General features: G+C 39.9%; 3 protein-coding genes across 5 annotated transcripts; all 3 read left to right on the top strand.

Annotated features, from left to right (window-relative positions):
* The first annotated feature begins 853 nt into the window (after positions 1–853).
* LOC130904418 (uncharacterized) lies at positions 854–5,380 on the top strand. The gene is made up of 10 exons (XM_057817161.1): positions 854–1,190; positions 1,266–1,467; positions 1,786–1,818; positions 1,914–2,105; positions 2,257–2,307; positions 2,402–2,434; positions 2,509–2,742; positions 2,808–2,908; positions 5,015–5,180; positions 5,243–5,380. Exons 1-10 carry the CDS (start codon positions 1,126–1,128, stop codon positions 5,312–5,314), a joined length of 1,149 nt encoding a protein of 382 aa, XP_057673144.1. The 5' UTR covers positions 854–1,125; the 3' UTR covers positions 5,315–5,380.
* A 294-nt stretch (positions 5,381–5,674) lies between these two features.
* Positions 5,675–12,867, top strand: LOC130931635 (elongin-B-like). The gene is made up of 4 exons (XM_057860553.1): positions 5,675–5,979; positions 10,811–10,945; positions 12,161–12,269; positions 12,334–12,867. Exons 1-4 carry the CDS (start codon positions 5,977–5,979, stop codon positions 12,444–12,446), a joined length of 360 nt encoding a protein of 119 aa, XP_057716536.1. The 5' UTR covers positions 5,675–5,976; the 3' UTR covers positions 12,447–12,867.
* A 5,578-nt stretch (positions 12,868–18,445) lies between these two features.
* si:rp71-81e14.2 (uncharacterized protein LOC100002239 homolog) lies at positions 18,446–24,751 on the top strand. 3 transcript variants are annotated; one of them, XM_057817353.1, is made up of 5 exons: positions 18,446–18,502; positions 18,580–18,659; positions 18,733–19,065; positions 22,172–22,293; positions 24,040–24,751. In XM_057817353.1, the coding sequence occupies exons 2-5, from the start codon at positions 18,593–18,595 to the stop codon at positions 24,124–24,126; spliced, it is 609 nt and encodes a 202-aa protein (XP_057673336.1). In that variant the 5' UTR covers positions 18,446–18,502; positions 18,580–18,592; the 3' UTR covers positions 24,127–24,751. The 3 variants fall into 3 exon arrangements, with proteins under 3 accessions (XP_057673336.1, XP_057673335.1, XP_057673337.1); XM_057817352.1 differs by lacking the exon at positions 18,446–18,502 and having other exon boundaries at positions 18,512–18,659; positions 24,040–24,750; XM_057817354.1 differs by lacking the exon at positions 18,446–18,502 and having other exon boundaries at positions 18,512–18,659; positions 22,178–22,293; positions 24,040–24,748.
* Positions 24,752–25,871: the final 1,120 nt, after the last annotated feature.

Genomic DNA, 25,871 nt, shown 5'->3' with positions numbered 1-25,871 from the left:
TTTCATTCCAACACGTAGACTGCCAATCCCCCCCTCTGTTTTATTCCAATGTGTTTTATTCCAACACATTGTCGAGGACAGCAAAGTGGCTGATAGCTAGAAATCCGATCAGTTCTTGAACACGGCACGAGCAGCTATCCAACAGCGCCATGGTGCCACGAAAGTTTAAATATCATCTCCAAACGAAACACTCATTGCTTCAAAACGAGTTGATGGACTTTTTTTTTTTTGCCTTCGTGAAAACACAGATAAAGACTTATTTGAGAAAAACTGCAAAGGTAAATTAGAAAGCCCTCAAAGCCTTGTTGCTGAACTTGTGGCTGAATCTAAAAAGTCCCACACTGTGGCAGAGACATAACTGCCTGCAAAGCCATTGTCAGTCAAATGTTTGGCCGTTCTGTGTTTATAGACATTGCTAAAGTCACCTTGTCTGATAATTCTAAGATGTTCAAGCCTAACTGCTGTAAAAATAAATAAAAACAGAGTGACTGAGAGCTGTTGGAGAAGATTCCTCCCAGGATATTGGCTTTGTGTTCATCTAAACAGGCTCAAGTTTCACACTGAGTAAGTATAAATATTGTGAAATTATTTTATAATTACAAGTACTGTACAGAAATTAATTTTGGAACATTTATGGTTTGTGGTGTGCCACGAGATTTTTACCAATGTTAACATGTGCCGTGAGTCCCGTGACTCAGAAAAGGTCGAAAACCACTGGCATAGAAGATATGGATGCATTCGTTGTTACCTCCGCAAAGGGCGCCTTAGATCCTAAACAACCTCAAATAAACCAACGAAGAAGAAAAATATCCGCCCGCGGACACCTTTTCTGTCAAGCTAATATTTTCCCCTCGATTTAAAGTAGAAATAGTACTGACTTTTAAAAATGAAATGTAGAATTAACTTGTTCTGGACAATGCTGCTGCCTTTTAATCAAATTTACAATTTCAAATATACAACATATTTAAAATTAAGAGTATTTTGACTGGTTAGACTTGAATCCCAATCGTTCCGATGGTTTTATTTTGAAAATCGGATATGTCACTACTGCTAGCTAGTCAACTTGATACATGTGCTAAAAAAACATACAAAATACACGTTTTGTGCTGTAAAGTTTAGCTACAAATGGGCCGCTACAAATGTGCGTACGAGTGTGAAAGTTCCGACGATGCGGACGAGAAGTACTTCAAGTAAGTCCAGCGGTCTGGTTCCACGTCAAATTTAATTTTTTTAATTGGGGAGCGAAAGACACATTTATTTCGCAGGTTCCCGCTGTGCAACGAGCGACGCCTGAAGAAATGGCTGGCCAACATGAAGTGGAAGGACTGGACTCCTTCTCGATTCTCTGTCCTATGTAGCAAACACTTTGAGGAGCAACATCTTGACCGAAGTGGCAAGTGTGTCCAGCTTCGAGAAGATGCAGTACCCACCATATTTCTGCCTCAAGACGAAGTCAGCAAAACCAAGGTTTGTTAGATGTTTAGCATCTTTGATAGAGTTCTTTTTATAAAATATATATTTATGATTTAATTTATACTGCTCTTCAGATTATTATTAAGTCGTTAAATAACTATCTTTCATGGTGCTGCTACTATTATGAATAATAAATGGATAACATTAATAGTATGCAATAATATACTACAATTTCATATCATTACACTACATGAAATTAACCAAATCCAACCATTAAATAGGTTATGGGTGGGATCAGTAAGCAAATTCGTTGACAGTTGCCACCTAAAAGTGTTTAGAAATGAATAAATACTGTGATTCGTCTCATTGTAGACGACCAGCACTCCAAGAGGAAGAAGAAAAAAGGTAAGGTTGGCAGTAATATTATAATGTGCGGTGTTTGTCAGAGTGATTATTCCTGGACTGCTATTAAACCATTTTCTTCATCTTGACTTTGGTAGCAAATAAGCACCAGAGACCAGAGCTCGGCCACAGCTTCGATGATCATGAACTACGATGTTCTGGATGAAGAAGAGTTGCCGGACATGGAGCTAGGAGAGCAAGCGTGCAGCTGGAGGATTATCATGGACAAAAGCCTTGTGAAGATCACATCCTTACCGCACTTCTTTCATGGAGATTACTGCGCTAAGCAGGTCACCAGAAACGATGACAATTATGTCATCATGCCTATTGAAACCATTGTGTGGATTCTCCTAGAGGAGTAATGCTATGTGGTAGTAAACATCACACAAGTACTGAAAGTAACACTAGTCTTTATTTCTTATGTATTTTGTCCATTAACAGGATGTTCAGTGGGCACCTGACACAGATGTGGCGATAACCTCCACCAAGAAGGTTTGTGATTAGTAATTGACAATACAATGACATGAATGACTAAACATCTTTATAGGCCATTTTAGCAAATATTGTTGATGTGTCTCTTCCATAGATGGATGGCCTAACCCCAGAAAATGTGATTGAGGTGATTTTTTTTTTTGTATGAGTTGCTGAATAGTATCCAGAATTCTTAAAGTGACAGTGACTGGGTGGTGTCAGGTGACTTCAGCGTGGCAGTGGCTAGGCCTGGATGTGCGTGGGCCTCTACCGACAACGCAAAATGGTCACAAGTACGTGGTGACTCTGACCGACTATTACTCAAAATGGGTTGAGGCGGCGGCTGTGCCGTCTTTTCTATCGGTGCACATTGCCAAGCATGTGGCTGAGGCCCTTGACCACTTCGGCTTACCATTGAAGATCCTCTCGAGGCTGCCGTGCGACATCATCGGCCAGGTGAGTGATGCAAATGTGTGGCATCTCGAAGGTAAACTGAGTAAAGACATCCTGCGTTGAATCAGATCAATCAGGAACTCGCCAAACAGCTTATGACTGAAGACCTCGTGGTCCAGCATCCGCACACAGGTGCTTTCGATCTGAACACGCAGCACTTGCTTGACAGGTTTGTATTTGTGAGGCCTCAACACTTGTGATACTTTACCAGTATCCGCAATGGCAATAATGTCTACGTAGTGACACGCGATTAGGTACAGTGGGGCAAATAAGTATTTAGTCAACCACCAATTGTGCAAGTTCTCCTACTTGAAAAGATTTGAGAGGCCTGTAATTGTCAACATGGGTAAACCTCAACCATGAGAGACACAGTGTGGGAAAAAAAAAAACAGAAAATCACATTGTTTGATTTTTAAAGAATTTATTTCTAAATTAGAGTGGAAAATAAGTATTTGGTCACCTACAAACAAGATTTCTGGCTGTCAAAGAGATCTAACTTCTAACAAGGTCTAACGAGGCTAAACTCGTTATCTGTATTAATGGCACCTGTTTTAACTCATTATCGGTATAAAAGACACCACAACCTCAGTCACTCACACTCCAAACTCCACTATGGCCAAGACCAAACAGCTGTCGAAGGACACCAGAGACAAAATTGTAGACCTGCACCACGCTAGGAAGACTGAATCCGCAATAGGTAAAATGCTTGGTGTAAAGAAATCAACTGTGGGAGCAATTATTATCAAATGGAAGACATACAAGACCACTGATAATCTCCCCCGATCTGGGGCTCCATGCAAGATCTCACCCCGTGGCGTCAAAATGATAACAAGAACGGTGAGCAAAAATCCCAGAACCACACGGGGGGACCTAGTGAATGACCTGCAGAGAGCTGAGACCACAGTAACAAAGGCTACTATCAGTAACACAATGCGCTGCCAGGGACTCAAATCCTGCACAGCCAGACGTGTCCCCCTGCTGAAGCCAGTACACGTCCAGGCCCGTCTGCGGTTCGCTAGAGAGCATTTGGATGATCCAGAAGAGGACTGGGAGAATGCGTTAAGGTCAGATGAAACCAAAATAGAACTTTTTGGTAGAAACACAGGTTCTCGTGTTTGGAGGAGAAAGAATACTGAATTGCATCTGAAGAGCACCATACCCACTGTGGAGCATGGGGGTGGAAACATCATGCTTTGGGGCTGTTTTCTGCAAAGGGACCAGGACGACTGACAGGAAAGAATGAATGGGGCCATGTATTGACAGATTTTGAGTGAAAATCTCCTTCAATCAGCAAGGGCATTGAAGATGAGACGTGGCTGGGTCTTTCAGCATGACAATGATCCCAAACACACAGCCAGGGCAACAAAGGAGTGGCTTCGTAAGAAGCATTTCAAGGTCCTGGAGTGGCCTCGCCAGTCTGCAGATCTCAACCTCATAGAAAATCTGTGGAGGGAGTTGAAAGTCTGTGTTGCCCAACGACAGCCCCAAAACATCACTGCTCTAGAGGAGATCTGCATGGAGGAATGGGCCAGAATACCAGCAACAGTGTGAAAAGCTTGTGAAGAGTTAAAGATAACGTTTGGCCTCCGTTATTGCCAACAAAGGGTACAAAACAAAGTATTGAGATGAACTTTTGGTATTGACCAAATACTTATTTTCCACCATGATCTGCAAATAAATTATTTGAAAATCAAACAATGTGATTTTCTGTTTTTTTTTTTTTTTTTCAAATTCTCTCATGGTTGAGGTTTACCCATGTTGGCAATTACAGGCCTCTCTAATATTTTCAAGTGGGACAACTTGCACAATGAATGGTTGACAAAATACTTATTTGCCCCACTGTATGTGACAGGGAACATATATCAAAGAGGGCATTACTGAGATCGGAAAGTTGTGGTGTGATGTAAGACTTTTTCATGACGGGGGGAAATATTTGCGATGTGACGTTTTTCTAAATTAGGATTTTTTTTTTTAACTTGGATTTTTTGTACAGGGAAAAGTGAATTGTTCAATTGAATTACGAGATTATGGGAAATTGGCATTTACTGGAGGTTATGCACAATTTTTTACAATGAGGAAAGAAAAATTATTTTGTTAATATGAGGGATATATGGAGGAAGAATTAAGGTGTATTTATTTTCCAGGATGATTTTATATTTTGCTTTTGTGAGAAGGAAATTGTATCTTCAGTGAGATTTGGGTTGATGTATGAAAGTTTGTTGTATTTTTTAAGAGTGAGAAGAAAAACCTTATTTGAGATTTTATTTTTGACAAGGATGGTGGGTGACCTAGTGGATGAGCATGTGGCCGACTGGGATGTGTTCCTTCCCGCTAAGGTGTTCGCTTTATGCTTCCAAGAACATTCCCACAGCAAGGAGAGGCCCTTTGCGCTACTCTGTTGCCGTGAATCGGAACTTGTCCACCCCTCACCTGGACCACATGTGAGTTTTGACATGTAAGCTTGGTTTTAAAATCATCTTCAAATGTCCTCTCCTTTTCCTAGTACACAGACACACAGATCCAAGAAAGTGCTCTCCTGGTGCAATATGGAGCCTCAACCCTCACCTGTATTTAAGTTGTTTTGTCATGTTTGATTTTGTTTAATGGTAAAAAAATAATAAATGAATCAAAAATAAAACATTCATTCTGAAATAAATGAAGTGATTAATGTTCATTCAAGTTAAAATTATGTTAAAGCACAGCTATTGTGTGGATAGTGAACTTGCCATTTGCACTCATCTGATTATGGTTAAAACCACGTTTGTCAGACACAGTTTGATAAAAAGCCTCACTTTAAAAAATGATTATATAAATTTCCGTTTTTCAAAAACTAATAATGATTTATAGAGCTTTTACGTTTTGCCACGTGAGAAGCAAAGAAAACACTCAAAGCTGACGTCACAGAAAGCCTCCACGAAGGACGCATATTTTGTCCATGAATGCACGAGTTGTGTTCATGACGAGACGGACAAAGTACGAGCTTGCTTTTTTACCTGAGTTTCTCCCATGTTATTACAATTCATTAGCTCATAGTAGTATTAATATTAAGTGACAAACAATATCTTAAGTTGGCCGAGGTTCTTACGAGTGGCGTTCACGTTGAAGCCCCGTGGTCGAGAGTTTTAGCTTGGAAATTCCGAAGTGCAAATATAGGCTGTGAACGCCGCATCAGCTGTCGCTGTGCAGTTGAGGCGATTTTTTTCCTTTTTTCCATCACTGTGCATTCGACCGCAAGACATGGTGAGTGCACGAAATATGCTCATTGCGTTGTATGGCTTGGACAACGTGGAAAAAAAGTATTTTGGTTTGGTGCTGAATATTTTTTTTTCTTTTTAAAAATGGGTGTAAGAAATAACAGCACAGAAAGAGAGTCGCCAAAAAGCCGACGTCAATAAGAAGGCTGGCTTTGTTTAGCTAGGGATGATAGCTTGTCAACGTTTGGTAGTTAATAAAAATAAGAAACATTGTTTTTTTAATCACTCGTAGGTGGTAATAATACACAATAAAGGCGACAAGCTTTCGGGTGTTTTTGAATGAACGTGTAATCAGTTGACTCACAGGCTGCAAACAAAACTAACCCAAGTTGACAGTTTAAGAACGCCTGTCTTTATTTTACCATTATTTGGATATAAGCGACATTCGTCTTTATGCGGTGTTTAAAAATAGTTTGGAAAATGATATTGAGATTAACGGCTGCTTTAAAGTTGTAGCCGCTGTCAGTGTGTCTTAACGTTTGGCTAAGCTAAAGCAATGTAGCTCGTCACGATACCCCAACTAAACATTTTGGGCCACAAAACATTCCCAAACGACGTGTATTTTACAAAACCATCAAACTTTAAGTGTTGTTACGCCGAACACTCTGAATGTTATGTGACATGACAGCTGTCGTTGCTCAAGTTTTGCCTGCCGAGTTTGCCGACTACGCGGTGTTAGCTTTATGCTAAGCTAATTAGCGGTAACTTCGATGCTGCCTTGAACACTTAGCTTCCCCTTTTAAGGTAGTTTTCATTATTTTGCTTACATTTAAATTATGTAGTGGACGAGGGGATTTTCATGACTGTGTCTTCTTTGTCGCCGGTTCTATGGATGCTTTCATATTTTTTCTTCCCTTTGATACCGAGTTTTAAATGTTGCCATCTTGAATTATTTAAGTTGATTTTAGGTCATTGATAAGTGTGAAAATATTTTCAAATAAAAGTAAAGCTATTAACAAAATAACTTTTGGCTAAGCTATCAAGTTCGCTGGCCCGAAAACTACAAGCATTTCAGGCCATAACAAATGACCCTTTTTTTTTTTTAAATAGTCCTTTTTTTATAGTCCCGCTCAGTAATATCATACTAGACAAATAGTGTTAACTGGGGTTTAAATAGGGTTGCCACCTTTCAGAAATAGAAATAAGGGACGCTCCTCTCGCCCAAAGCGGTACAGGCGACGAAAAAAAGGGACAGCCCCAAAACTCCTAAAATGCATAGAAATGTATCTATTTATAAATATATTCCGTATTGGTTCAATACGGAACGCAACTTTAAATTCCCGATTCAAAGGTCGGGTGGCAAGCCTAGGTTTAAAAAAGAGCAAGTAAGTTAGTTTTATTTATATAGCGCCTTCCTCAGCAGTCACGAAGCGTTTTTCAGTGCAAAAAGACAATAAAATAGTTAGAAAATACTTAAGGCTCATACACAGTGGTGAAAGTGGTTAGAAAATACTTAAGGCTCATACACAGTGGTGAAAGTGGTTAGAATTTCTTGCCGGAACTCCCCGACGTGAAGGTCGCCACGGAGCCAGAAATTGTATTTATGTATTTGTTTATTTATTTATTTTGGGGTAAAACTACTGAAATGCAAAGAAAACTCTTTTTGGTCAATTATTTCGATAACACATTCAAATACATACAGTACGGCGTATAAAGGCTAAAATACATACAAGTGATTTCAAATTCAATAGGCAAGAACGGCTCAGCGATGATAAAAACAACCCAAAAAAATTAAGCAAAGGCCTGGACAAAAAAAATATGATTCAAGGTGCTTTTTGAAAGAGTCGAAAGACTCCATCGAATGCAGAGAGAGCAGAAGGCCATTGCAAAACCTGGGAGCCACAGCCTGGAAGGAGCCGTCGCCCCTTGTTCGAAGCTGAGTACGCTGTACCATTAGTAAATTCTGATCCACAGCCCTCAGGTCCGGAGATGGGTTGTAAGGGTGGATCAGTGCCACTTGCAAATCCGTTAAAAAAAAAAAAAGAACTTAGCAGTTTTTTGGTGTACAGTGATATATAATATGTGTCATGTAATTAACTGTAATTTGTGAATTTGTCCTTGAAAGGTAATACTTTGCCTTAAAACATTTAGTTCAGCCTGTGTTTTAAGTGTACCTTTACGTACACTACAAGATAATCAGGCTATTTAACGACTCTCCCAGTGATTGGGATGAGGGCCATGTTTAGATCAGTACCGAATTTGGGCATAATTTACCTCGCCAAGTTGCCCACAGAATGGCGTACCGCAAGCAACATGTCACTTCCGCTCATTAATATTCATGAATCATGACGATAGCAACTGTTGCTAAGGGGCGGGGGACACGCTTCCGTTTGTCCCCAATAGTAAATGAATGGAAATAGTGTACAAAGGATATGTTTAGAGCTAAACCTACCAATTCTGTCTGAAAATGATGTCCCTAGTGCCAAATTCACTGGTAAAGATGTGGAATAACATACAAATGTTCAGTTAAAGAGATAGCTCGAGTGTCAAGGGCTGAAAAAGACGGGAAAAAGAAACCGACCTAAGCTGACACTTAGCTTTTTTATCGACCTTTTTCTTTCGCCTTTGACAATGACATTCTCCTGTTTCAACATCTATCCTTAACCACTATATGCTCTGTCTTTCTTATATATTATATCCTCTGGTTGTCTTACCTCTCTGACCGTTCTTTTGGGCAATTTACATTGCTATTTTTGTGTAGCGATTGCAAATGCTACTAGTTGGCAGCCAACAAAGACGGATTTTTTCATTAACAAATCTTAATTGTATAATTTATGTACAATCCCCCCTTACTAAAGTTGTTTTTTTTTTGTTTTTTTTACAACAGAAAAGGTAACAGTGGCAGTCAGATACCATTTTCATTTTTTCAGGTCATTCATTGTCAGACAGAAGCAGCACGGCAAAATGCCATGCTAAAAAATAAGTAAAAAATATCAAAATGGCTTACCTCTTCATCCTCTGAAGGGCCATTCCCCCCAAGAAAATGTTTACTACATATGAAATGTGAATGGCGACACCTTGCTGGCGTTAAAACGTTGATTGATTCAAGTTGATCCATTCTCCACATTATTTTCTCTGGGTTTTTGGTTTCGGAAAACGTATGAAGAAAACATCCTTCATATGTCGTAATGTCTAGAGTCGTTTCTAGAAGTTCCATATCAGCAGTGCTTAATCGGCATGTTCGTTTTTGAAATATTACCGGAGAAAACTAGCAGAAATACACTCACCGGCCACTTTATTAGGTACACCATCCTAGTAACGGGTTGGACCCCCTTTTGCCTTCAGAACTGCCTCAATTCTTCGTGGCATAGATTCAACAAGGTGCTGGAAGCATTCCTCAGAGAGTTTGGTCTATATTGACATGATGGCATCACACAGGTGGTGCAGATTTATCGGCTGCACATCCATGATGCGAATCTCCCGTTCCACCACATCCCAAAGATGCTCTATTGGATTGAGATCTGGTGACTGTGGAGGCCATTTGAGTACAATGAACTCATTGTCATGTTCAAGAAACCAGTCTCGCGAGATGATTCCAGCTTTATGACATGGCCCAATATCCTGCTGAAAGTGGCCATCAGAAGTTGGGTACATTGTGGTCATAAAGGGATGGACATGGTCAGCAACAATACTCAGGTAGGCTGTGGCGTTCCAACGATGCTCAATTGGTACCAAGGGGCCCAAAGAGTGCCAAGAAAATATTCCCCACACCTTTACACCACCACCACCAGCCTGAACCGTTGACACAAGGCAGGATGGATCCATGGTTTCATGTTATTGACACCAAATTCTGACCCCACCATCCGAATTTCGCAGCAGAAATCGAGACTCATCAGACCAGGCAACGTTTTTCCAATGTTCTATTGTCCAATTTCGATGAACTTGTGCAAATTGTAGCCTCAGTTTCCTGTTCTTAGCTGAAAGGAGTGGCACCCAGCGTGGTCTTCTGCTGCTGTAGCCCATCTGCCTCAAAGTTCAACGTACTGTGCGTTCAGAGATGCTCTTCTGCCTACCTTGGTTGTTACGGGAGGTAATTTGAGTCACTGTTGCCTTTCTATCTGCTCGAACCAGTCTGGCCATTCTCCTCTGACCTCTGGCATCAACAAGGCATCTCGCCCACAGAACTGCCGCTCACTGGATATTTTTTCTTTTTCGGACCATTCTCTGTAAACCCTACAGATGGTTGTGTGTGAAAATCCCAGGAGATCAGCAGTTTCTGAAATACTCAGACCAGCCCTTCTGGCACCAACAACCATGCCACGTTCAAAGTCACTCAAATCACCTTTCTTCCCCATACTGATGCTCGGTTTGAACTGCAGGAGATTGTCTTAAACCATGTCTACATGCCTAAATGCACTGAGTTGCCGCCATGTGACTGGCTGATTAGAAATTAAGTGTTAACGAGCAGTTGGACAGGTGTACCTAATAAAGTGGCCGGTGAGTGTATAATGGTTTGTGTGCGAGGGCATGTCTATAATGTCCCACTTCCACTTTACGATGCGATCACGGCTTAAAAATAGCATTCGTGCGGTACACTATTGGTAGTTCAGTTGTCTCGTTAAAATCATGTCCCACAAAAAATTTTGTCTTTTAATTGCTGTTAATATTGATTTGATTTCCATGCATTTGAATTTTTTAAAATTTTATTTTCTTATTTATAAAAAATTGTATTTCTTGCTTTGTTGCCATAAACAGTGTTTCTGCTCTCTGGTAATCTTGAAAAGTCATCAGGGTTGTGGTAGGATCATGAGAAAATCCAGAGAAAAGGCAAAATGTGTGTGAGAACAAGGCTTTATCTCCCATCGTGTGCTCGGTAGGATGTGTTCCTCATGATCCGGCGTCTCAAGACGACCATCTTCACTGACGCCAAAGAGTCCACATCTGTGTATGAGTTGAAACGCATCGTGGAGGGCATCCTCAGGAGGCCGCCTGAGGACCAGAGGCTCTATAAGGTGAACTGAACAAGACTTTCGATCTTTAGTTGCTCATGCTTACAAAATGATAATCGTCTTGAACTAGAATGTATGCTTAAAAATAAAATATCTTTTACACTGAATCACTGCTTATCTAGGGAATGTGTATTTGACAGATACGCAACAGGTGGAAATTTCTGAACAATTAAACAAGCATGCATACAAAAAACATAGAAAAACATAATATTCTTTATCATCTTTGGAAAATTGAAATCCTTTAGCTTAATTGTGATTATATTGTTTTATCAGCAAATTTGCATGTAGTATGACTATTATACTGGCAGCAAGTGGCAAAGATAGAAACATCAGAGCAGAACAATACTCACTAGCCAAATGCACAAACTATGATTATATTTCCAATAATGTGGAGTGATATTTTCCTCACTAAAACATTTTACACAAATCTTTGTTGGCTTGTCTGGGTGATTTCAAAGATTCGAGATGCAAGTGTTTTGAGAGGGGTCACCGTTGTACCTTTTTTATTAGTCGGAATTTATTAAAAACTTGAGGCCAGAATGACCTGACAGTTTTATGATGTGTGTCTTATGAAGCGTAACAAAAAAGTAGCTGATTCCATATGTTATTTTTAGGGCTGTCAAAACGATTAAAATTTTTAATCGAGTTAATTACGGCTTAAAAATTAATTAATCGTAATTAATCGCAATTCAGACCATCTCTAAATTTTAATATTTTTCTGTAAATTGTTGTTGGAATGGAAAGATAATACACAAGACGGATATATACATTCAACATACGGTACATGAGTACTGTATAAGTTTATTATAACAATAAATCATCAAGATGGCATTAACATTATTAACATTCTCTTAAAGCGATCCATGGATAGAAAGACTTGTAGTTCTTAAAAGATAAATGTTATTACAAGTTATAGAAATTTAATATTAAAACCCCTCTTAATGTTTTCGTTTTATTAAAATTTGTAAAATTTTCAATCAAAAAATAAACTAATAGTTGGCCATTGTTGATGTCAATAATTACACCATGCTCACTCATGGTGCCAGAAAAAAAAAAAAAAAACAAGTAACAAGCGGACATTACACTCTGCTGTCATTTTAATCTGAGCGGGGCATGTGCGTTAATTGCGTCAAATATTTTAACGTGATTAATTTGAAAAATTAATTACCGCCCGTTAACGCGATAATTTTGACAGCCCTAGTTATTTTGCTTGTGCAGGATGACATGGAGCTGGATGACACTCAGACACTCGGAAACTGTGGCTTCACCAACCAGACGGCCCGGCCTCAGTCCCCTGGAACCGTGGGCTTAGCTTTCCGAATCAGCGGTAAGACTTTTGCAAGAATGAGTGTGCGAGGTAGTCTTACTTTCCTGCCTTGTTTTCCCCTCAGATGATTCATTTGAGCAGCTGAGGATGGACCCCTTCTCCACCCCCCCGGAGCTCCCGGACGTCATGAGGCCGCAGGACACTGGCAGCACAGCCAACGAGCAGGCCGTTCAGTGAAAACAGTTCAGGATGCAGGAAATCCACGGGAGGGAGGGGGGGGATTTGTGTGAACGAACGACGAGATCTCCACCTGGACAGAAGCAAAACACGGGTTGTTGTTGTTGTTATGTGAGCGAGCGAGCGGTGAGTTTGTGTGCATGCTAGAAAACGTCACAGCCCAGACTGGTCGCAACACTGTCACCTGCTCAACACCAAGCTTTGTACATCCTATTTAATTGATTCTTTACTTTTGAGCTGTGGTTAAGCTGCCTTACTTTACTGTCTGCGTGTTTTTTGTTCGTTACCTAAATGGCTTCAATGATGGCACCGAGCAGGAGAGACCTTTTTATGCTTCTTTGTATTGGTTAAACTATAAGTAGGATTTTACTTCTTTTGCCCAGAAAGTTTTAAAATAAACCATTGGTGATCATTTTCTATAGCTATTGATCATTTTTATCCCATCAACCAAATGTTTCATAGCAAGTCTGAGATATTTAGGATGAACGAAATGTATGCTTGTTTTCCCCCTGAGTCCCACTGTTTACCCTCAATCTTACCAGATCAAATGTTTTTTTTTTTTTTTTTTTTTTTTTTTTTGCTTGTCTTCTATTTATACATTTTTTTTCTGATTTCGTTCCCTCTCAAATAACAAATAAAAAATTAAGTCACAAGTGTCTTTTATGGTGGACACATCTGCACCAGCAACAAGATGCTATGTTAAAAAGGCTACATGGCATGTAATCTTTAACATACAGTGGGGCAAATAAGTATTTAGTCAACCACTAATTGTGCAAGTTCTCCCACTTGAAAATATTAGAGAGGCCTTTAATTGTCAACATGGGTAAACCGCAACCACGAGAGACAGAATATGGATATAACCACATTGTTTGATTTTTAAAGAATTTATTTGCAAATCATGGTGGAAAATAAGCATTTGGTCAAAACCAAAAGTTCATCTCAATACTTTGTTATGTACCCTTTGTTGGCAATAACAGAGGCCAAACGTTTTCTGTAACTCTTCACAGGCTTTTCGCACACTGGTGCTGATATTTTGGCCCATTCCTCCATGCAGATCTCCTCTAGAGCAGTGATGTTTTGGGGCTTTCGTTGGGCAACACGGACTTTCAACTCCCTCCACAGATTTTCTATGGGGTTGAGATCTGGAGACTGGCTAGGCCACTCCAGGACCTTGAAATGCTTCTTACGAAGCCACTCCTTTGTTGTTCTGGCTGTGTGTTTGGGATCATTGTCATGCTGAAAAACCCAGCCACGTCTCATCTTCAATGCCCTTGCTGACGGAAGGAGATTTTCACTCAAAATTTCTCGATACATGGCCCCATTCATTATTTCCTTTACACAGATCAGTTGTACTGGTCCCTTTGCAGAAAAACAGCCCCAAAGCATGTTGTTTCCACTCCCATGCTTCACAGTGGGTATGGTGTCCTTCGGATATTCTTCTCCAAACGAGAACCTGTGTTTCTACCAAAAAGTTCTATTTTAGTTTCATCTAACCATAACACATTCTACCAGTCCTTTTCTGGATCATCCAAATGCTCTCTAGCGAACCGCAGACGGGCCTGGACGTGTACTGGCTTCAGGATTTGAGTCCCTGGCGGGGCATTGTGTTAATGATAGTAGCCTTTGTTACTGTGGTCCCAGCTCTCTGTAGGTCATTCACTAGGTCCCCTCGTGTGGTTCTGGGATTTTTGCTCACCGTTCATGTTACCATTTTGACGCCACGGGGTGAGATCTTGCATGGAGCCGCAGATCGAGGAAGCTTTTCAGTGGCCTTGTATGTCTTCGATTTTCTAATAATTGCTCCCACAGTTGATTTCTTTACACCAAGCGTTTTACCTATTGCAGATTCAGTCCTCCCAGCCTGGTGCAGGTCTACGATTTTGTCTCTGGTGTCCTTTGACAGCTTTTTGGTCTTGGCCATAGTGGAGTTTGGAGTGTGACTGACAGAGATTGTGGACAGGTGTCTTTTATACCGATAATGAGCTAAAACGTGCCATTAATACAGGTAATGAGTGGAGTCACGTTATTCTCTGTTATTGCCAACAAAAGGTACATAACAAAGTATTGAAATGAACTTTCGGTATTGACCCAATACTCATTTTCCACTCCCAATTTGGAAATAAATTCTTTAAAAAACAAGCAATGTGATTATCTGTTTTTTTCCCCAACATTCTGTCTCATGGTTGAGGTTTACCCGTGTTGACAATTACAGGCGTCTCTAATCTTTTCGAGTAGGAGAACTTGCACAATTCGTGGTTGACTAAATACTTATTTGCCCCACTGTAACTGCCAACGTCATAAGAACTCACCATTAAATTCAGCAGTTATTTCTTTAAGATGTTTTTTTTTCTTGTAGCATATTGCAAGATAAATGCTTGTCAAAGGAAACCTCAACTAGATTAGCCTTTAAAATTTATATTACAAATAGTTAATTTTATAACAAAGATGCATTTTTCAGAGAAACACCATGAGTAATACTTTAGAAGAATAGTAGTACCATTATCCAAATAAAGCTAAACCAAACCATTACTCAAACAAAACTATTTTTTTGGGCCAGTCTGCCACAATTATGTCATCATCCAGTGGTGCCTTGAGATTTGAGTTTAATTTGGCCTGTGAGCACACTCGAAACATCTCGAATCCTCTTTCCTCATGGAGGTGAATAGAAATAAGCCACTGCAACACCCCCGGCTAAAAAAATATATTAGTTCTTTTTCTAAATATATTGCAATACCGTTATAAAATATGCGTTTAAACAATGGAAAACCTTTTTGTGGGTGTGCCTTGGCCACTTGGTGGCAGTAACATTCAGTCATGTAGACAGAATACTGTATCTCAATTACTGTAAATGACACTGTAAAATGCGGCAAAATCAGTCGTTTTTTGCAGAATATACAACATTGAAAATTGTGTTGGCTGCCTACATTTGTTCAAATATCTGTTCCTAAAAGCATTACAGCACCACCACCACCACCACCACCACATACCTTCTCAAGTCATGTCAACATACACTGCAGTTCCTTGGCACCAAAGTGTCCTCCATAGGCTTTCACTTTGGATTGGCCTGGCCACAAAAACGGCAACTAGAGTGGTATGCAAAAGTTTGGGCGCCCCTAATATTTCTTTAAAAAATCATTTGTTAATCACTGATTGTTTGGAGCAAAAAATTCAGTAATTATATCTTCTAGAAGATGAACACAGTAATATTTGAGAAATGAAATTTTAAGTTTATAGGAAAAACAAAGTGCGTGATATTTTTTTAAAAACAGGCTGGTGCACAAATTTGGGGAGCCTTGTGTTTTTATTGACTAGAAAATCTTCAAATATAATTTTGAAGTCAAAATTTGTTTGATAGGCTGACTGATGTTGACCTACATATACAGGTGAAGTCAATCATGAGAAAGGCTATTTAAGGTGACAAATTGCAAATTCTTCCCCTCTTTGCTCGATCTCTGAAGAATGGGAACATGGGAGCCTCAAAACCTGTCAAATGATCTGAGAGGAAAGATTCAGTGTCATAGTTTAAAAGCACAGTAACATTAAAAGCTGTTGCAGAATTTTAGCTGTCAGTTTCTACTGTTGGGAATATAGTAAGGAAATGGAAGACCACAGGCGCAGTTAAGTAATGCAGAAGAAGCCTTTTCTGCGCACAGGCCACAGTCGCTAGACTGTTGTGCTATGACAAAACACAGGATAAAGCAGCCTCTCCACACAATTCCATCACGGTGCTGGGTGATGGTTGCCAGTCGGGGACCTGGCTGCCACAGTAATAGGGTGGTAGGTTGGTCCCACACTTTTTCCTCTATGGCGTGGCTCCTGGGGTGTGGCCTTCCCTCTTCCTGGGCTGCGGAAGTAGGGGTGGGTCGGGGCCCCGGTCTCGTGTCACCCCGTGGCGGCTCCTCTGCGTTCTGCTTCCGCCTTCCCCTCTCTTCTCTGCCAGGGTATCTGCCCTGTGCTGCGGCGCAGGTCGCTGGCTGGATGTCGTTGTGTCGGCGGGGTGTCCTTTCTCCGGTGGGGGCCCTGCCTTGCCCTGGCGTTGGTGGGCCGTTGTGGGGCTGTGGCTCGTGGGCCTGATGGGCGGGCAGGGGTGGGCGTGGGGGTTGGTGGTGCGTCCCCTCTTCCCGTCCCTCAGGGCCTGTTGATGGGAGCGTGGGTGGCCCGGGGGACCGCCCTGGATCCCTAGGACGTGACGATGGCCCCTTTGCTGGGCCGCGGGAGGAAGGATAGGCTGCGCTGGCTCGCCCCCCACACCCCTTGGGTTGGCTGGGTGGGGGTCGTGGCCCTGGGGTGGCGCTTGCACAGCGTCTCCACTCGTCTGCGTGGTTATCGCAGGTTTGATGGGATTCACGCATGGCTGGATGTGATTAGGCGTGCTCGGGTAGGGGACCATGGTGCCGGGATTAGTGATGGGGCGGCGTAGGGTCGGTTGCCAACGGGCTCACACTCACAAGGGATTCACATGATTACTGCGTTCTAGGTCACAGGGCTGATTTGTGTACACTCCACCCTTCCCAATCACTTATCTTCTAGACCTCCCCCCTTTCTCTGGTCAACAGGCCCCCCACCTGGTGTCAACCGGAAATACATCTAGATGACGATAGCACAAACATATTCATAGTTAGTTTAGGCGTTCATGCATTTCTTGTTGTTTGTGTTTCCTCTGTCACTCTCTCCTTCCTTTCTTCTGTTCCCCCATAACCCCTTCCTGTTTGCTGCTTTGTCTTAATAAACGAGGTGTGTTGAATGATTACAATGGGAGAATGTCATACTCCAATGTGAAACATTAAAACTGTTCAGACGAACCGGACACTCAGACTTCCATTCTCCGTGTCAAACAGTTGAACCGGACAGGTTTAAAAACAAAAAAAAAAACAACAAAAAAAACGATAAAGCAGCCTTATTTTGGAGTAATTTTCTGGGACTGATGAAATTAAAACAGTTATTTGGGCATAACAAGGGGCTGTATGCATTGCATATGAAGAACACAGCATTCCAAGACAAACACATGCTACCCACAGTAAAATTCGGTGGTGGTTCCATCATTTTATGGAGCTGTGTGTCCAGTGCAGGCACTAGCAATCTTGTTGAAGTTGAAAGTCGCATGGATTCCATTGAACACCAACAGATTCTTGTAAACAATGTTCCAGAGTCAGTGACAAAGTGTAAGTAGCGCAGGGGTGTTGGATATTACAACAAGAAGATGACCCTAAACGCTGCTCCAAATCTTCTAAGATATTCATTTAGAGGAACAAGCGCAGCGTTCTAGAATGGCCATCTCAGTCCCCAGACCTGAATATTGCTGAAAATCTGTGGTCTGCTTTAAAGCGGGCTGTCCATACTCGGCAGCCATCAAACCTGACTGAGCTGGAGATATTTTGTAAAGAAGCATTGTCAAAATTACTTCAACCCAAATTCAGACTCTAATTGGAAGCTATAGGAAATGTTTAGAAGCTGTTATTTCTGCAAAGGCTCTACTAAGTATTGATAATGTTTTTCTGTAGGGGTGCCTAAATTTATGCACCGGCCTATTTTTGTTTAAATAATTATTATCCAATTTCTGTTTTTCCTATAAACTTATTTCTCAAATATTACGGTGTTTATCTGCTATATGATATATATCTAATTGAAATTTTTGTTCCAAACAGTCAGTGATTTACAAAGGAAAATCTTAAAAATTTTTAGGGGCGCCCATACCTTTGCATACCACTGTATGAGAATATTTTTGAAAAAATGTGAAAACATCTGCACTCTGATCTGGAAATACAGCGTGGTTAACAGGGTTGTGTAGTTTTCCCTGTCGTTTCTAGAGAACACTTGCCTCCAAATATTGACATTCCACAAACTGATATTTTTCCCTAAATATGCCATTAAAAAGAAAAAAGATCACATTGATGTAATTGAAGTGTTAATACTGAAATGGAATATAAAGTACCATAACATCAAGTTGCAATCACATATTTTGACTGTTTGTTCTGTTCGCTTGATATCGTTCAACAACAGGAGCATGATAGTTTGTGTGGTGACTTCATAGATGTCTCAAGTTTGCAGATATAAAGGTGACAAAATGCTGTAGCCTGTCAGTCTTTAAATGACGTGGAAAGACATGCAGATGCATTTCCTGATGTGTCTTTAGAGCTCAGCTGAACATGTCTGTTGTGTGCTTGGGTTTCATTAGCATCCTGTATTTGTTCTGCACAACTCAGGCTGAAAAAGGTAAGACTGATACAGAAACAAAATATTCCCTAACAAATAGAAATGAAATAACATCATTTTGTGTCTGCTTCAGTGGGGAACAACGAAGTGATATGGAGACATGTTGGCGGATCTGTGTCCATCCAGTGTAGAGTTGCTCAACAGACAACAACCATGACTTTGAATAAAGGGCTCAAAAAGGACATTAGTGTTCTCAACTTATACGAGGGTGAAAAGGAAACCATTAATCAGGATTTCAACGGCAGGCTTCACGTGGAAGGAGCCTTCCCCACTGTGACAGTGCACATCTCAAACCTGACAGTAGAAGACACAGGGCCATACTGGTGTGGCTACGAATGGTTTGACAATGAAAAGTTTGAACAACACAAAGCAGCAGGAGAAGGCTCAGTGCTCCTTGTGATTACAGGTGGGGCTTTTTCACTTGACAATATAAACTTCATTCATAGCAGTAGTACCAAAATATAATGTAACAGAATGGTACTCTTTTCATATAAAACATTTTGGATGGGTGTCGACATGCTGGAACTGCAATTAATGATTTATTATAAATATTACACACAACTTTGGAAAAAACAGCAATACAGACCTCCAGCAATATGTGTTGTTTTTGGCTTCATTTCATTAACGACTAACAGGTTATTTGTTTGCAGGGAATGGAAAAAGTACCCTCTCCAAAAATGTCATGTTCTTGGGCTACAGTTAATGAAAATAATTTATAAAACATATAAATGTTAAAATACATAGTATTGTTGGATACGAGTTTTAAAATTGGTTTTATTTAGCGTTCTGAACGTGCTGCTCAATTATGATTAATAATTAAAAAAATTGTCTACTTGCTGTTAGGCAGAGCTGGTGGGGTCTAATCAAAAGTGATGTAAAATGATTGTCATTTGTTGCTAGGCAGAGTTCATGGGGTTTATTAAAAAGATCCACGGATAGAAAGACTTGTAGTTCTTAAAAAATAAACGTTATTATGAGTTAAAATAGTATAACATGAGGTGCATGGAGTGCTGCTGGGTGTAGAAAGTATACTTCTTGTGCTCTTTGGTGTGGGAATCAGAAAAGTGATGATTCAAAAAAACGAGGCACTCAGAAGTAGAAAAATAAAAAGCCTTTATTACCGTACTGGCCCGAATATAAGACGGCCCTGATTATAAGACGACCCCCTCTTTTTCAAGACTCAAGTTTGAAAAAAGACTTTTTGAACACCAAATTAATTGTTATACAGAAAATAATTACAGTACATCCGAAACAAATAATTATAACATTATATTTGAGAGAAAAAGCATGTTATTTTGCCTCAATCAAATCTTAATATCTGAACATTTAAATATGTAAACTAAAGTGCAATCACATTCGTAAATGAATGGCTTCTGGTTTTTGAAATGTAAATAAACCAATCTATTGTGATAAAACAACAAAATTGCAATAACTGCATTAACTATCAAAGTGATGTCTAACTGAAACTGTAGTCTTGAAAGAAATCTGAATAACGAAAAACATTGCAATAAAATAATGCAAACTGGTTAAACTAGTAGCTGAGATCTGTCATGACAGAACATCGCTTCAATGATATCTGGCGCCATCTAGCGTCCTGAATGGGTATAATGTCCAGACCGCAAATATAAGACGACCCCCTCTTTTTCAATCTTATTTCAATGCAAAAAACACCGTCTTATATTCGGGCCAATACGGTAGATCACAGGTGTCAAACCGATTCCAGAAAGGGCCAAGTGGGTGCTGGATTTTGTTCCAACCGATATAACGCAGAGAGTTTAACCAATGAACTTCCTGCTGAAACAAGCAGCACCCGACAAAGTTTAACTGATTACACATGTAAAAGATCTAATTTGGGGAAAGGGGTCCTCCTCATTAGTTGGAAAGCAAACCTGCACCCACTTGGCCCTTTCTGGAATCGGTTTGACACCTGTGCGGTAGATCATGGCTTTATTCAGATTAAAAATGCCGCTATGTTTCGGCCGTGTAGGCCTTCATCAAGACAGTTAGACAGTTGTGTAAGTTAAAATAATTTGATATTGAACCCCTCTTGATGTTTTCGTTTTTATGCAATAGATTAGTAGATTTAGTAATCTAGAAGGTCGCTATTGTTGTTGACATCACTGGGTTACGCTGCCGGGCTTCCAGAGTTGGCTCTAGCAACATGAACATGGCATCTGTTCAACCCTTTCAATTTGAACCCGAATCCATATTTCACAAAACGAGCTGCAACAGCAAAATGAACAGGAAAGACAGGATGAGACGGGACAAGAGTAGGGAAAAAAAATGATGTTGACAAAAAGTGCTACACCGGCGAAACGTGCTACAAGAGGCAAATTGGAAACCCAAAGTTCTACTGTGCGCTTTCAGCTTGTTTTGTTTAGATGCACACTGACAGAACATACTAAAGGTCCCTTAAGAAAAAACTTAAACGTAGCAATATCAAATAAGGGTGGTTTAAATATGCTATGTGACAAATGTGGTAAAGTTACCACAAGAAATAAAAATGCTTAAAAGTATGAGAGGGAAACACAAAGTATTTTGAGGCAACGAAAAGGTCATAAAAGACTCAATAAAAACACAAATAGCAAGTACTCGCTGCTTTTAACCGATGAGCGCTTGTGTTGGACGTGTCACAGCGCAGAAGGAATTGCCAGTGTTCTGCAATTCCATACGCGGCAAGATATCCTACACAATGCTCAGTGCGCTTGCGCAAGCATCTGCACGCATGCGCACATCGGTTAAAAGTGGCGAGTACTCACTTTTATTGTTTTTATTGAGTTTTTTATTACCTACCTACAGTAAGCGCACGGTAGTACTGTGAGTGTCAAATGCGTCTGTTAGAGGACGTTTTGGCAGAACACGACACTTTCAACTTGTTTTGTTTGGATGCATACAGGCAGAACGTACTAAAAAACACACTAAGAAAATACTTAAATGTAGTTATATCTAATAAGGACGGTTTAAATACGCTACGTGACTAATGTGGACAACAGACCAACATCGCTACCACAAGAAAACCGATTGGTTAAAAGTATGAGAGGGAAATACATGCAAAAAGTATTTTTGAGCCAATGAAAAGGTAATAAAAAACTCAATAAAAACTAAAATAGTGAGTATTCGCTACTTTTAACCGATGCGCGCATGTGTGCAGATGATTGCGCAAGCGCACTTCGCCATGTAGGAAGGAACTGTAGAACACCGGTAGTATTCTAGGAGTGACAGTGACAAGCTACGTCATCACACCGAGCGTCCATTGCGCACCTAAAACATGGCGCCCTCCGTAGGCCAAAACATGTACTAAATATTATAGATTTTTAAATCAATGGCAATATTTTATGTGTTTTTAATAACATATTGTTGTAAAAGAGAACAATTGTGGCGTGTTAGAGCCTACAAGTCTTTAAATCCGAGGTTCCCTTTAAGTGAGCTGAGCAGCAATAAGGAATAATCTTCACTTGGGGCCGGGCAGAATTTTTTCATCTTGATCTGCACTGTTGTTTTTCTTTCAATAGAAGTAGAAGTAGAAGTAGATAAGCAGCCGTGCGACAAAAGTCTTCTCCTGGTGACTGTTGTGGTTTCGGCTGCTGTGCTGTTTGGAGTCGCCGTTGCCTTTCTTCTGTGGATCATACCCAAGGTGTGTATATGTGATTATTCATTCAGCCGCAACCAGCAATTAATATGGACATGGTGTAATTTTGATTTTTATCATTAAAGTTAAGGCAATGCAGGATAATAACAGTGGACACCAGGGGTGAAAGTGGCTAGAATTTCTTGCAGGAACTCCCTGACGTGAGGGTTGCCACAGAGCCAGAAATTTTGTTTATTTATTTTTTCATTTTCTTTTTTTTCGGGGGGCAAACCTCCTAAAACTACTGAAATGCAAAGAAAACTGTTTTGGCATAGTTATTTCTATAACACATACAAAAACTGATTTTCATTCAATATTGTATTTTTTCAATGATTTGCAAAATAAAAGTTAACAAAACAGCAAAAACCCCAACCTCCATCTCCTAATTTTCATTTTCCCTCATTTCCTCACATACTAAATGCCAAATCTAAATTTTAACTACTTAAGAACACATGATGTATATTAAAATGGAAGTTAGTGTCCACATTTACTTTTGCTTTCTTTTTTTTTTTTTTTTTTAAATAATAAAGATATAAGTAACATACATTCAGAAAAATACAGTTGACTTATATTATGCAGAGTGAAATGGAATATATTTTGAAGATCGGGCAAACATGGACTTTTTAAAAAAAAAAAAGTAGCCTAACATAAATGAACAAATATAACTCCAAAGTGCACATTGACAGCTAAGATGTTCTGAACCTTCCCATCAGAGCAAATAAAACAAAATATGATAAATAAGCCTCCTCAACTCTTTCCTTGCTCTTAGATTTGATCCATTGCAACTGCAGCAGCTAGGGAAACCTCCATGCCGTCCGTGGAATAAAATAAATAATAAATATCGGTGGAAACGGATTACGCTACACAAGCACTTTATTGTGCTTGTTATTAACACTTGTGCATTTAAATCTGATGTTGGTAGATTGTTTTCTTCTTGGAGATGAAATGTATGTGTGGCAGCTCAGCATTAAAAAAAATTTTTTTTTTACATAACGTTTTGAAAGGCACGGTGGCTGAGTGGTTAGCACGTCTGCCTCACAGTTCTAAGATCAAGGGTTCAATCCCGGGCTTCGGCCTTCCTGTGTGGAGTTTGCATGTTCTCCCCGTGCCTGCGTGGGTTTCCTCCGGGAACTCCGGTTTCCTCCCACATCCCAAAAACATGCTTGGTAGGCTGATTGAACACTCTAAATTGTCCGTAGGTATGAGTGTGTGCGTGAATGGTTGTATGTCTCCTTGTGCCCTGCAATTGGCTGGCAACCAGTTCAGGGTGTCCCCTGCCTACTGCCCCGAGTTAGCTGGGATAGGCTCCAGCACCTCCGCGACCCTCGTGAGGAAAAGCGGCATGGAAAATGAATGAATGAATGAATAACGTTTTGACAGTTGCCGTCATATTTTTGGAATCGAAGCACCATGTACCGGAACAGCATTCCGGCCCTGAATCTTATACCGGAACTGCGTTCCTGCCCTGCATCTTATACCGGAACTGCGTTCCTCACCATCCTGGCCCACTTTCACCCCTGGTGGACACTAAAATTAACACTTAGGGCACAGTTTCAATATTCTCAATAAGGGTTCTTCTACTCACTATTGTGAGATACTACTACTGTATTTATGAGTGGAATAAAGTTTAGGATGTATTCATTCTCTTTTGAAACTGGAGTCTCATTTTACCTCTCGGTGTAACCTATAGTTACCATACTAATGTAAAAAAGCACCTCGGCTCATAATAGTGATTCTTTATGTCATTGCCAGATACGAAGGTGGCATGCCACTTATAAGATGGATGATGGAGCTTCAAGTGATCTTTATGAAGACATGCGTGGAAGACTGCGAAGTTAAAGACATTCCTGTAAGGCCTGCAAAAGCAGGCCATGCAGGTACATAAAATATATCGACTGGGCTCAGTGATTTGCTTTATGCTGTTTTTCATGACTTATGAGAATTTATTTTGGTATGTAATATGTAGTGTAGATTTGGCTTAGTTTTTAGTATTTACACATGATCTGAAACAAACATAAGCAATGTTTAAATAATAAAAACACACACAAAAAAATGTTTTTACTACATGCAGGTGTCAGAGAAATGTTACGGTAAGCTTGTCATTTATTCTACAAATGACCCAGTTTATAAATAATACAGTGCTGTACTTGGATGTGCAATGTGTGCAAAGTAGGAGTACAACCTCAATAACATTCCAGATGATGAACGACGACTCAGTGAACATAATCCAGGGCCTGTCAAATACTTTGCCGCTGTGATTTATCATTCTGTAACCATTGTGTACATTTATGAACTGTTCACCAGAGTTGGGAAACCATTTTACCCATACCACCATGCAATTAAAAAAAATAATCTCAGAGAAATTGCAGTCAATAAAAAGGATTAAAACATTTGTACCGTATAGTCGATGAGGTTAAAGGTGACAAAATATTAATATTAATAAAAACTTGAAATGGTTTAAATGAGTTTCATTGTTCACATCGTCAAATTATTACATGTAAACAGGGGTGCGAATAATTTTATATTTGACAAACATACTAGAAATAGTTACAAGGGTTAACATGTAGAATTTAAGTGCAACAATTGGTTGTTGCAAAACAATTTCTGATCATTAAACACCCATAGTGCATTGTAGAAACAACTACCGTATTGGCCCGAATATAAGACGGCCCTGATTATAAGACGACCCCCTCTTTTTCCACACTCAAGTTTGAAAAAAGACTTTTTGAACACCAAATTAATTTTTATACAGAAAATAATTACAGTACATCCGAAACAAATGATTATAACAATATATTTGAGCGAAAAAGCATGTTATTTTGCCTTATTCAAATCTTAATATCTGAACATCTAAATATGTAAACGAAAGTGCAATCACATTCGTAAATGAATGGCTTCTGGTTTTTGAAATGTAAATAAACCAATCTATTGTGATAAAACAACAAAATTGCAATAACTGCATTAACCATCAGAGTGAAGTCTAACTGTAACTGTAGTCTTGAAAAAAATCTGAATAAGGAAAAACATTGCAATAAAATAATGCAAACTGGTTAAACTTCGGAGTAGCTGAGATCTGTCATGACAGAACATCGCTTCAATGATATCTGGCGCCATCTAGTGTCGTGAATGGGGACAGTAGCTGAGATCTGTCATGACAGAACATCGCTTCAATGATATATGGCGCCATCTAGCGTCGTGAATGGGTATAATGTCTAGACAGCGAATATAAGATGACCCCCTCTTTTTCAGTCTTATTTCAATGCAAAAAAACACCGTCTTATATTCGGGCCAATACGGTATAATCTAGAGTTGTCCGGTATTATCAGGTAGCCGCTTATATCGGCTGATAAAAGCATTTTAAAATTATATTTGATAACATCGTAATCGGTTTTGGACCAGTTTGTGTGTTGCCTTCAAAGTGAATGTACAGAGTATCACAAAAGTGAGTACACCCCTCGCATATCTGCAGATATTTAAATATATCTTTTCATGGGACAACACTGACAAGATGACACTTTGACACAAAGAAAAGGAGTCTTTGTGCAGCTTATATAATAGAGTTAATTTATTTTTCCTCTCAAAAT

This window comes from Corythoichthys intestinalis, chromosome 16, assembly GCF_030265065.1.
Source record: "Corythoichthys intestinalis isolate RoL2023-P3 chromosome 16, ASM3026506v1, whole genome shotgun sequence".
Classification (NCBI taxonomy): domain Eukaryota; kingdom Metazoa; phylum Chordata; class Actinopteri; order Syngnathiformes; family Syngnathidae; genus Corythoichthys; species Corythoichthys intestinalis.
This window is presented reverse-complemented; position numbering and strand designations above follow the sequence as displayed.